General features: G+C 38.8%; 1 protein-coding gene across 1 annotated transcript in view; it reads right to left on the bottom strand.

Moving 5' to 3' along the window:
* The window catches only part of LOC139479047 (adhesion G protein-coupled receptor L4-like), a 66841-nt gene that overhangs the window by 20451 nt on the left and 33989 nt on the right, over window positions 1-12401 (bottom strand). Inside the window, exons 4-9 of the mRNA XM_071261793.1 lie at window positions 12039-12172; window positions 11113-11832; window positions 6458-6558; window positions 4817-5011; window positions 3602-3785; window positions 364-483 (exon numbers count right to left, since the gene is read on the bottom strand). Of these exons, the coding sequence (XP_071117894.1) occupies window positions 364-483; window positions 3602-3785; window positions 4817-5011; window positions 6458-6558; window positions 11113-11832; window positions 12039-12172 (1454 nt within the window). The remainder of the gene's footprint in view (window positions 1-363; window positions 484-3601; window positions 3786-4816; window positions 5012-6457; window positions 6559-11112; window positions 11833-12038; window positions 12173-12401) is intronic.

Below are 12401 nucleotides of genomic sequence, written 5' to 3'. Positions count from 1 at the left end.
TTCAGTTTCATAGTTTATAGACTGAACTTCCATTTCCATTCCATTTCTCAAATATCACAGTGGTATTTAATTTTTTGGTATTATGTATAATGTATTTCTTAAACAAAATTTGGTTTAAACTGGACTAAATGCCCTTTGGTGTGTGCGTAAGGTTTAAGAATTTTACAATTGTTTATCCATATCACGACATTGGACGCAAATGATGCGTTTCATGTGTACAACTGGAATGAAACGAACATGGTTCTGCGGAGTAACGAGCCAATGCTTTAACCGCCAGGCTACCCTATGAATGTCTTCAAGTGTGCAAGAATCCTTGCAGCATCAATGAGGACATGGAGTGTTATCAGTTTCTACCTGGCTCACCTTTGCTCAGTTCCTTAAGGGTTCCTGCAGGGATGGAGATGACGTTGTCTGATCGCTCGTCGTCATATGTAAGAATGTCGCTCGTCATGTTCTCCACGTCTATCACGTGCAGCTCCAGATCTAGATGCACAAAGGTCTGTCGTTATACTTTATCCCACGTTAACTGTTCAATATCTCATCGTTGGCATAACTGCGATACCGTGGAGTCGAAATACCGCAAATTTACCATTGGAATTTATAGAATAGCCAACGATCTACGAAGAATAACGGATTATCTGTCCCGGGTGACTTTAAGCATTCATTTACGAGGGACAGATAATCCCTTATTCCGAGTTTCATGTATGGGTGACCACGTTTTTTCGAGTATGGGTGACTACGTTTTTACGCCGCTTTTGACATGATTCAGGTGTTACACGTGTAAGAGATTGACGTAAGAAAGATTAGAACGAAATAAATGTTTACAATATTTCATTTCATCCATTAAAATACTTGGTTATGTAAGTTAGTATAACTAAAACTGTTCGTGCATTATAACATACACAATTTAAGAACGAAGGTATTTATTATACCTTTTCATTATATATTTTCATTTTTATTGTTGTTGCATTTTTATCATATTACAGTTACAAGTAAATAAAAAATTATGAAAACATCAGTTATAATAATGTATGTTATTGAAATGAAACGAAATCAGGATTAAGCATTGAAGTCATTTTTAACAACGAATAGTTTGCTATTGGTATTATATGTAATTATTGAGAACTGCTGTGGCAAACTTTTGAGGAGATGTACACTTGTGAACAAATTTGAACATTGTCTACGAGTCAAACTATACAGTTCTGAAAAGGGAAAACGCCCGATCAGCAACTTTCAACAAAGAAATTCGGTCGCAAAGAGAAGCTCGACATCACATCAGAACAAGGTCACGAGATATGCTTTTAACGTAAAAATAAATTCATATTGACGCGAGAGGTCTCAACAGTAGATTTACACTCTACATGCATGTGGCTTCAGATGAAATACATGTGTATGCCCTTTCCTCCAGAAAACGACGTATTTCAGGAACATATTTATTCGCGACATACCTCAGGGTTAAAGGTCAATGGTTGTCTGAACTACAGCTAGGCAAAAGTGTGAGTTTCTTAGAAAACCAGGGACATTTCATGAATAAGGATCCTATGTGTTATCTTTAAACTGCAAAGGCTCTTAAAATATTTACTCAATGGTTCATAGTAAAGCGCTTTCAAAATTAAAACGAAATTGAGCCTCTAGGAAAATACTGAAATACGAGCCCCCCTTTAGCCAAAACGAACATTGCGCGAGTGTCAGCCATATGCACCTTATCAGAACACAACAGTTTTGACATTGTTTTACCCATAAAAAAATGAACATGCCAGATGCTCATAGATCAGAAATAATTTGATGTTTGTCTCATGCAAAAGTGAATTCGGTCTTTCAGAAATTAGTTTCCACGTTATGTTTTATCTTTCCTAATTTTCAGGTTCACGTTCTCCACGAGACAATGCGAGAAAGGATGGTTGTACGCCCTCTATGGAGCTATTTGTTGAGATATCACGGATCTATCGTCACAGAACAAGCACTTCTTGTGTCGACCAAATACAAATCAGCCTCAGTTACAAATTACTGTACAAAAACGTCAATCACAGATAAGAATGTTTTGATGCAATACTTAAATCCCGATTAGCGGGACTGAAACGATAAGATTGCAAGAAAGCATATTTTAGAGTCGCTATTTATAAGTCATAAACAAGGGCGGGTGCATGTTGTTTATAACGTTTCATTCACAATGGAACGAAAGCGGTTTTTTTAGGCACGCTCTTTCTTCAAAGATTTCAAAGAACGTCATACTCTTGCGCAAGGTTACAATATCGAAGGTTCTAGTAAAGCTGTCCAAACGGTTTGTGGTGGACATGAGAATAACATTTCCAAATCAGTGACAAAACTGGTGTCCGATGCAATTCCCTATTTTGACTTGTGACATATGTTCCCGTATTTGGGGATGAACATTTGACCTTGCATGTGTTTGTGACGGGTGCCACCGGTGGGGCAGGATGCGCTCAACTTTTCGCGAACACCTGGTATCATCACTATTTGATGGCGATTCATAGACGCATGATCATGATATAGTCAAAAACATACAGTCGACTCTGTTTTGGCAGAGATTTCCTATGAATATGGAAAAGGATTTTGTGGCTTTCAGTTATTTGAGTCATGTGTTTGAACTCAACTGGTACGATAGTCCTGCACCATGACCGTGGAATATATTTATTTTAAGAAAAAATAAATAAATCTAGAAACGCATACAAAAGCAAGTCTAGCCAGCTCAAGCTAGCTATATTCTACATGCGTCCAATTTACATTTCAAGATTGCCCTGATAGAGAGGCTCTGAAAATGTTTAGTCTCTGAAATCAGCATAGGGAAATATTTTTTATTTTAAGAGTCAAGAAGGATATTGTGTAATATAAGATTTCAGAGACTAAATGTTAGTCTACTGGTACGAGTATATTGATTATAAGTAACACTAATTTCATCAGCTGTTGAAATAAACTATAACCGGATACTGTGTTTTTATTGTCATTTCATCGATCCTTGTTCTTTGCACTGTTTATGAAAACTTGCTATATCTTCTTGACACTTTTTACCAACAGATATCAATAATTCTTTTCCAAAAACTGTTATAGCTACCATTTTAAATACCTTTACATTACCACAGTTTTGCTCATTCTCCTATTGTTTCAATAACATTATATTACATGACATTTCTGTTAAAATTGCAGTGTTATTGTTCCTCCTTTGTATCTGGAGGAACATTGCCTCTGATTCTCCATTGAACGTTACGCAATAAATATTTAATCTTATCTTGGTTGTGATAGGCTGCAATACAGCCACATGGCGTAACATTTCGGAGTACAATGACACATACTATGCATATACGAAAAGAAGCTGGCGAAGATCCGGGTAAGCTTAGGTCTTCAGCAACCCATGCTTGCCGTAAGAGGTGACTAACGAGATCGTGTGGTCGCTGACTTGGTTGATGCTTGTCATCGTTTCTCAATTGCGTGGATCGATGTTCATGATGTCAGTCACTGGATTGCCTGGTCCTAACTCCATTATGTACATACCGCTGTCATATAGCTTGAATATTGCTGAGTGCGGCGTTAAACAACAAATAAAAAACAAACAAAACGAAAAGAGAAAAGATCAACTTTCACTTACCAATATTTTCATCCTTAGCCTCAATAACAGTCGGATGATCGATGACAGCTGCCATGGCAACGGTTGTTGATTCTATGGCAACCAAGAGATTGGAGGCTGATCTTGCCTTGTCCTCTGGTGCCATTTCTTCCCATGTGGACGACTTGTTCTCGGAGACAACGTTGCTGCCAGCTTTAACGACGTTCTGTAAAATAAATAAAAGTTAATTTTCTGGAGTGTCCTGTTCGACACAAGTAAATCTAAAATGGGTCCTTTTTGAGGAAAAAAGTCTGACTGTTCTTGTTGAGGAGGAACTGTCAAGTTGACATGGTGTTGCATGTTGATTTAACACCGTTGCTTCTGTTAGCAATTTGAATACTAATGCCACCTGTATTGCCCCTTTTCCATGCCAGATATCACGAGCACCAAGATAAGCAAGGTGGATCAGTGAGCACCTAAGTTTCACTCCTAGAGGATGTATGCGACACAAGCTGCCTGTGTGGCGCTTTTCGGTAAACAGTCATATTACCATCTCGTCCAACTGGGTACCTATTCACTGCTGGGTAAACTGCATATTTCGAACATAAATTTACTTGTCTAAGGGGTTTGAGTGTGGGGCAGGGCCACATGTCATCATCAGGTAGATAGGTGGCAAAGAAATAGTAGGTTGTTTTTTGGTTTGTCGCTATACCACGGCAGCTTAGACCTAGCAAACCTGAACGATCCACGCCACCGGGGCACGATAAACCTAATCAGCACAGCGACTGATCACTTGATTGCCATTTCGTCGGCTCTGAGTGAGTGAGTGAGTGAGTGGGGTTTAACGCCGCTTTGAACAGTATTACGGTTATATCGTGGCGTGTAAGCTTAATGTGGGAGGAAAGCCCGAAGTGATGCAGGTCTCAGACGTTTACCACTTCGGTGAAACCCACGAGCACGGGTATGGTGCTGACAAACCTAGAAACATAATCGAGGCGAGCCGGGATTCGAACCCACAATCATAGGTTTCTGGCGTGCTCAAGGGACGCAACTCTGCACAGCGAATCGCAGCGCCTTAGACGACTGGGCCACCCGTGCCCCCTCATCGACTCTGAGGACAAGGCTGGGGTTGTGGGGGTTAATTCGGACCGGTAATTCCAACAGGATAAATTAGTAAGTGAATTAGATATATAAATAATACAACATAAGTCAAAAGAATGAACGTCAAAATAATAGAATAGGAATAAGCCACCGTACCTTGACGATACTTTTGACAGCTTTTTCATCTTTAGGTTTGTTATCCTTGCTCGGCGTAGCGAGGCTCTGAATGACCTTGGAGGTCAACATGACGTCCTCAACGGACATCTCCTCCGTCTTGGTGACCTCCACCAGCGCTGTGGTCATCTTGACCTGTTCCTCCTCGTTCGCCTCCTCTGCAGACGCCTCCAGCACCTACAGCGTCAAACATCACATGGCGAAATGTGCAAAAATGATATACCAGACCTCATTGACAAAGGGCAATCGGCGAGTGAGTGATGTTTTAACGCCGTTTATAGTAATACTGCAGTAATCACAGCCAATCTGCTAAACCATCATGTATGCTTACTTTATAGTTTATCAGACTCGAGTATGGGCCAAAGAAACAGTGGTTTCGGAACGGCCCACATTGTCGGGGTACGATTACATGTCCCCGAGCCTGACCACCCGACTGAACTATGCCGCATCTTACAACACGCAACAGAATGCTGATAACCAATCCAATCCCCTTGACCCCCCCCCCCCCCCCCCCCCCCCCCCCCCTCCACAAAAGGGGATAATCGGGTAAAAAATGAAATATGTTGGTTCTCGATTCAGTTTACGAACAATGTAAAGGACATCGTCTTAAGGGTTAATGGGTTAGGTGAATTAAAGATCGCACACCCTGTTGCCACATATCCGTTTTCAAAAAGAGAGTCCGATTAGAGTTCTCTGCTATTAGTGCAAGTTGATTGCGTGGCTCTTGTTAACCATCCTTCTCCATGACACACGCCAGTCAGGATGTAGACTACAGCGAACCCGAGCTGCCTTCCTCGTTGTTTCCTGGCACACCATCATCTGTACCATATACTGAAGGACTTGTTCCTGTGGGCTAGCGAGGGCAAGACAATAGGGAGGGGAGGGGGAGCGGGAAAGGAAGGGTAGTGGACAAGGACAAGGGCACTACGATGAGTACACATGGTCAGAGGCAAAGTCAGTCGGCATGACCTTCCTGTGTCCTTTCAGTTGAAAGAGTTTATAATCGATGTCCTCTGTACGCTGAACTAAAACAGTTAGGGATCATGGATACTTTTAGTGATATCTGTTTTTTAGCATCTTCCCGAGGCAAAGGAGTCAACTGACTGTAAAAGACCAGTTTCCATCCTTGCAAACTAGGCTGGAGTTATGGAGTTGTTTTTATCTGGACTAACGGGTCTATGTATAGTCCAATCAAAATAAAAAATGCCTAATTCGGCAGGAGTGGAAACTTGACATTTAAAGTCAGTTTACTCCCTTGCCTCGGGAAAATGTGTTTAGTGAGGACACAATTTTATAGATATATCCCCCAAAATATTCAGGTTTTACCACTCAAAGGAAGTTGAAGAACACCCAATGTCATGACAGATGTTGTCATATGAAAAATATCAAGTGTTCTTTAATTTCTTTTGAATAGTATATATAAGGATATCAGGAGGTGTCAGTGGTAATGCCGATTAGTTTTCTGCATAAAATAGAATGTTGCTTCGTCTTAACGATACATCGAGTAAATGAGTTCGAGTTCGACCATACGTCTGCTACAATACGATGAACTTGGTGCAAGAGAGGCCCATCTGTATTAGATAGTAAGGCCTATTCTTTGTCAAGTAGAAATTGTACTGATACCTTTTTGAGAATTTTTTTGAACTTGGGAGAGGCACATCCTGCCAGATTAGGTTCGCCTCGCCAACAGGTTGGGTTGCTGCCACATCTCCATGTTGCTATGCCTGAGGATAGATTAAATATGACAATGTCATACATATGCACTTGAAAACTCTATTTGACTGAAAGAAACGTTATCAAATCATTACCAGGCTAAAAACAGTCGCCGAAACACTACAAATGTAAGGTCCAAACACAACTATGGTACCTATATCACCATCGAATAACCATTTCTTGTTTGCTTCATGTTTAGCCACCATCAGACATGGATGTATACTTTCTTTTGCCCCGCAGTTTATGAACTATGATCAGTCTGGAATATTTCTAATAATATTGACAAAATTATTTTAATTCAAGACTATGAAGGCCCTACAAAAGCAAAAACATACCTTCTACACAACATTACACATTGACATATGAAGCTTTGTCGTGTAGTGGAATTACTCTGTATTCAAACAACCAGAAGAACAAAACGTATCATATTACCTGTTGCCTCAATGAAGATGCCGTTCTTATTTAGTTTGACCACTTTTACCTTCATGGGACTGTGATATGAGTTTGAATAGACCGGAGGATCTAGTTAATCGAATCTTTAACATTAAAATATGCAGATTCAGGTAAGCTCAACTTATGAAACTAAATTAAATCTTCGATAAAACATATTTTTATAGTCAATATTTGTGCGTTGTCATAGTTACGATTATCATATAACTTCTATATTTCAACATAGTCCTACGCCAACACCTGGTGTCATCATTGATTTTCAGTGATCCATTCACATGATTTTCACCGCTATTTTGAGTTTTTAATACGCCCAATGGAATCTGTTTGGGTTGAAAATAGAGACTGGTTATTCTCTGACGTTGACGTTTTATATTTATGACAATCTTAGGGCTGAGACAGCTTTGTGAAACAGGGCTCTGTTCCATAAAACGGTCTCAGTGCTTCGTCTGTTGAACGTCAATGTTCGGGAGATAGGACCTTCTGAGTGCTAGGATCGCTTTCCTGCCGTTTGGTATTATCATTAGATTACAAGAACGGGCTGCATGTTCATATGTTCATATTTCTCTACTACGTAAATACACGTTAGAGAACACACACGCTGTGTGTGTATCTTTTTATAAAAACAACTGTCGCTCATCCACGCTTCGTAACTTCACAGGCCTGACAAAAACAGATACTTCACCGATCTTCGGTGTAAACAGACACACAATGTTCTTATCTCAATTTCAGAGACTAAGAATACGCTTCTCTTGATTTAACTGGAATAGCCTCTGTGATACGTACAAGAAGGATCTTCGTACAGAATATAGGGCGAAACAGTATGATCTTTCATTGTCGATTACAACGAGTTCTACGTAATAATAATGAGGTTTGTTTTCTCTGATGTTCTATGATATATTTGTATAAGGTTTCTCTGATGTTCTATGACATATTTGTATAAGGTTTCTCTGATGTTCTATGGCATATTTGTATTAGGTTTCTCTGATGTTCTATGGTATATTTGTATTAGGTTTTTATGACATATTTGTATTAGGTTTCTCTGATGTTCTATGACATATTTGTATTAGGTTTCTCTGATGTTCTATGGTATATTTGTATTAGGTTTTTATGACATATTTGTATAAGGTTTCTCTGATGTTCTATGGCATATTTGTATTAGGTTTCTCTGATGTTCTATGGTATATTTGTATTAGGTTTTTATGACATATTTGTATTAGGTTTCTCTGATGTTCTATGACATATTTGTATTAGGTTTCTCTGATGTTCTATGGTATATTTGTATTAGGTTTTTATGACATATTTGTATTAGGTTTCTCTGATGTTCTATGACATATTTGTATTAGGTTTCTCTGATGTTCTATGGTATATTTGTATTAGGTTTTTATGACATATTTGTATAAGGTTTCTCTGATGTTCTATGGCATATTTGTATTAGGTTTCTCTGATGTTCTATGGTATATTTGTATTAGGTTTTTATGACATATTTGTATTAGGTTTCTCTGATGTTCTATGACATATTTGTATTAGGTTTCTCTGATGTTCTATGACATAGCAGATATATAACATAGCGTTATAAACCCGGTCGGTTATAAACCTTCTGTTCATGAAGATGTTATAATCTGCAAAATGAGTGATGGCAATAAGGACGAATACCATTTTCTGTTGCTTTGTCCATATACTAATGTGAGCAGAAAACAGCTTAATCCAGAATATTTTGTTTAATTATTCCTCAAGGCTAATGTCCTCTCAGTTAAATATGTATTTTTTTAAAAAAAAGACACTGTCAATGAGATTTTGTTAAATGAATATAACTATATTTATATGTACTAGGTTACTTAGATGTTTCTTTACAGGTGTACTCTGTGCAACTATGCCTTTACTATAGAATATACTTCTTGTCATATCTTGTCTTGTTGTCAAGCAATGAGAGTTAGTATTAGTCAAATAACCCCAGACATGTCTCATCATGTTTTCTGCAATAATTCATACGTTTCTTATTCAACCAAATATCCATAAATACATTTCGATTTACTTACGTAGTTTTACTACTTATTATCCCAGTATCGAAGACTCTTCTGTGTAGTATATCTCGTAGGGGACTACCTGTCATAAAAGACCTTCAAAACGTATAGCTTAACTCATATGAGGATTTGTGGACAGAATGGCCGCTAGATGGGGGATATCATTTTAACTGGTGACCTTCGGCAAACAATGTGTTTGCATGTGATATTATTAATTAGTTGTGTTAAGTTAAGCTTTGCTCTCACACTTTGATTTACATACCCGTTTAGGGATTAAGTAGAGCTTGGAATTAACGTTTGTTGGCTACCTTTAACAATCACTGATTGAAAGGGGGCACTGGTGGCCAGGTAGTCGAAGGAACCATAGCGATTCGAACCCAAGATTAGCCCCTTGCGACTATTTCTATCACATTAATCTGCCGTGCCGTAATATAACTGAAAACTGGTTAAATAACTCTCTAAGTTGGTTGAAAATATCAATCAGTAACAAAGTGAGAACAGCACATGCTGGTATCTACATTACCCGCCGCCATGTTTGACAGCTTGACTATCTCCTAACGGGATCTCGCGAGAGATTAAAACTCTCATTTGTCTAATGTTTATTATTCTTAAAAACAAAACAAACTCGGTTCTTTCCAAAGATGTGGATGATGCCTGGCCATTAACACAAAGATGGGCAAACATCGGACACAAAGACACAATCTAAAGATCTTGAAAACTATTTCCTAGCTGTCAAAATATACTATAAAACGTGAAACTTAAATACTAAGACTTTTTAAGGCTATTTTCTGGTGTTTGGAACCAGAGAAGGAACAGTCAAAACGCCTTATTTCTCAACTTGCCGTTTCTTTAAAATAACTAAGGAGAATAACTTTGCATAAATATAGATACTAGCGTTATGAGATAAATACATAAACATAGAGACAGGGTCGACACACCAATCTCAACACATAAGACGCATTTTTGCAATTCATCTAAAACATGTTTAAGATAGGTCCCCAGGGAAAAAAACTTGAGATTAGTAAAAACACTTTCTTTCTGTATGAAAGAAAACTTATTTGTCCCAAGTGACTTTAAACTATCTGATATGTTAGTTTCACAGCTGACATGGTTTGAACCAGGCGACAGGGGTGAAGTGATAAGACACTGCAGTGAGGTCATTCCCCGGGGGAGGAAATGTGACGCTTAAAACAGCTGTGGAACAGTGAATCTCACGTACTTTGTTTTTAAATATTTTTGTTCTGTATGCTTGCAATTCCTGTCACACGTGTGCGCGACGGGGAAATAGAAGATCGGCAATTGTCAAAGGTTAATAACGTACGTCATTGAAAGTGCACACATATGTGTGTCCTGTTACCATGTTGTTCACATGGGAAGGTTGGATTTGCTGATGAGATGCTTAGTTTTCAACTGTTCCTTGTTCGGGAACGTTACAACAATATGAAAAAAATGAAACCAAATAACATTGACATTGACAAACTAAATACTAGACTATTGAACTAAGAAAATCCACCTTAATGATAATTAATATTATATATATATATATAAAGGGATGTTAGAAAACACTAAATTACGAAAGAAACGAGTTAGGCGAGAGTGAGTGAGTGAGTTGGGTCCTACTCCGCATTTCACAATACTCAGAAATCAGAAATGGGATTCACACATTGCATGATGAGGTTGTTTCTTTTTTTTATCAAGGATGCTAAAGTAGGGTAGGACATGCTTATATCTTTTCGCGAACACCTGGTGAAATCACTGATTTTCTGTGATTCTTTGTCACAGCTATTTTGACTATTACGTCTTATGGAATTTTCAGCGGATAATCGAGACTGGTTATGCTCTGGCGTTGCCGTTTTATATTGTAATTATGATAGGGTGTGTAAATGTCGATTACCACTTTGAAATACACTGATACCTTGTTAAGTCGAAGTTATCCGTCACCGATCCATACAATAGTACCGATAAGAATCCTGCAGCGGTCATAAAGAACCATGTAAATCGTTTTAAACGATAAAAAAACTTAAAGGACTGCGTACTAATGAAGTGTCTCCGAGTCAGACTACAAGTGAAAACACAACCGCGTTTACTACTTACCAGAGCCACTTCTGCATCGTATTTCAGCGAACGTTCCAGCGACCGTTTCAGGCCAGTTCATGTTAGAGGCATAGGCCCCCGGACATGTAGTTGCACCCTTCTTATATTGCTGCATCAACGCTGAGCTGGCCATGCCGTCACTGTTGACGGGCTGGTTATTCTCAGTCAGCTGAAAACATCCATGAAAGGGAGATAACTTTTCCTCCCAGGTGGTGCTGGTTAGAACGCTTAACGTTGTCCTCCAGTTTGGCATCGGAGTTGAAGGACGAACACTTGACGTCTTTGGTAACGTTGATGTTGTTGTTGTTACAGATGTAGACGTAACGGGTTTGGTCGTCGTCGATGAAGGTTTCGAGTGTGAAGACGTTTCGGGTTTAGTTGATGATTCTGATTCTGGGGTTGTTTCAGCAGCAAAAGATGATGTTTCAGGTTTGGATGATGTTTTAGATGATGTTTCAACAACTGAGGATGTTTCTGCTCGTGACATTGAATCTGGTTTGGGGGATGTTTGGGGTGGAGTTGTCGGTTGAATTTTTGTCTGTGTCACTGTGCTTGGATCTTCAGTTACTTTTGTTGTAATTGCTTGCTGTGTAGTTGTTGTAGTAGAAGTAGTAGTTGTTGTAGTTGTTGTGGAGGCTGTAGTTGCAGAGGTCGTAGCTATGGTCGTACTCGTCGACGTGACGGCTTCTACGGTCGTTTGGAATGTAGGTCGTTGGGTTACTGAAACACACAATTTTATTTGCACACATTAATTAAGATTTTTCTGGCTGGGTGTTGGGATTTTGTATTTAGACCAGATATTTAATTATTTTATTCAAGAATGTTCGGGGACAATTTATTTGTTTCGTTAAAATCGAAAAAAAAACCTCTACCCCTCCTCCGAGCCCCATATCAAATGATCGTCCTCTAAGCAGACGATGACTTACTCTCATGTCGTTCGCAGATGAACGGTCTTTGGATGTTACAAGCTCTATCGTTGAGAAAGCCATTAAATCGTATTTCCACGCAGTGCTCGACAGACCTGCCTCGGCCATTGTTGGGCTCCCCAGGTCCCCATTGGCTGAAATATGGATAATATAATTATTAAAGTGGTAAATTAGTCATTGTCGATAGCATCATTACCTAACTGTATGATGTTGCAGTCAGTAGCCACTGCGGCCTATCAGTCTGAACAATAAATACATATATCACAATAGGACAATAAAATAATTATCATAGGATATAATCAAGCAGTAAAACGACTGGTTATAAACCAATTAGACAATAAAACAATGGAACAGTATATGCAA

This window comes from Haliotis cracherodii, unplaced genomic scaffold (genome assembly GCF_022045235.1).
Source record: "Haliotis cracherodii isolate W230 unplaced genomic scaffold, xgHalCrac1.p SCAF_4, whole genome shotgun sequence".
Taxonomy (NCBI): Eukaryota; Metazoa; Mollusca; class Gastropoda; order Lepetellida; family Haliotidae; genus Haliotis; species Haliotis cracherodii.
Note: the sequence above shows the minus strand (reverse complement) of the source record. Positions and strands in the feature narration are given on the sequence as shown.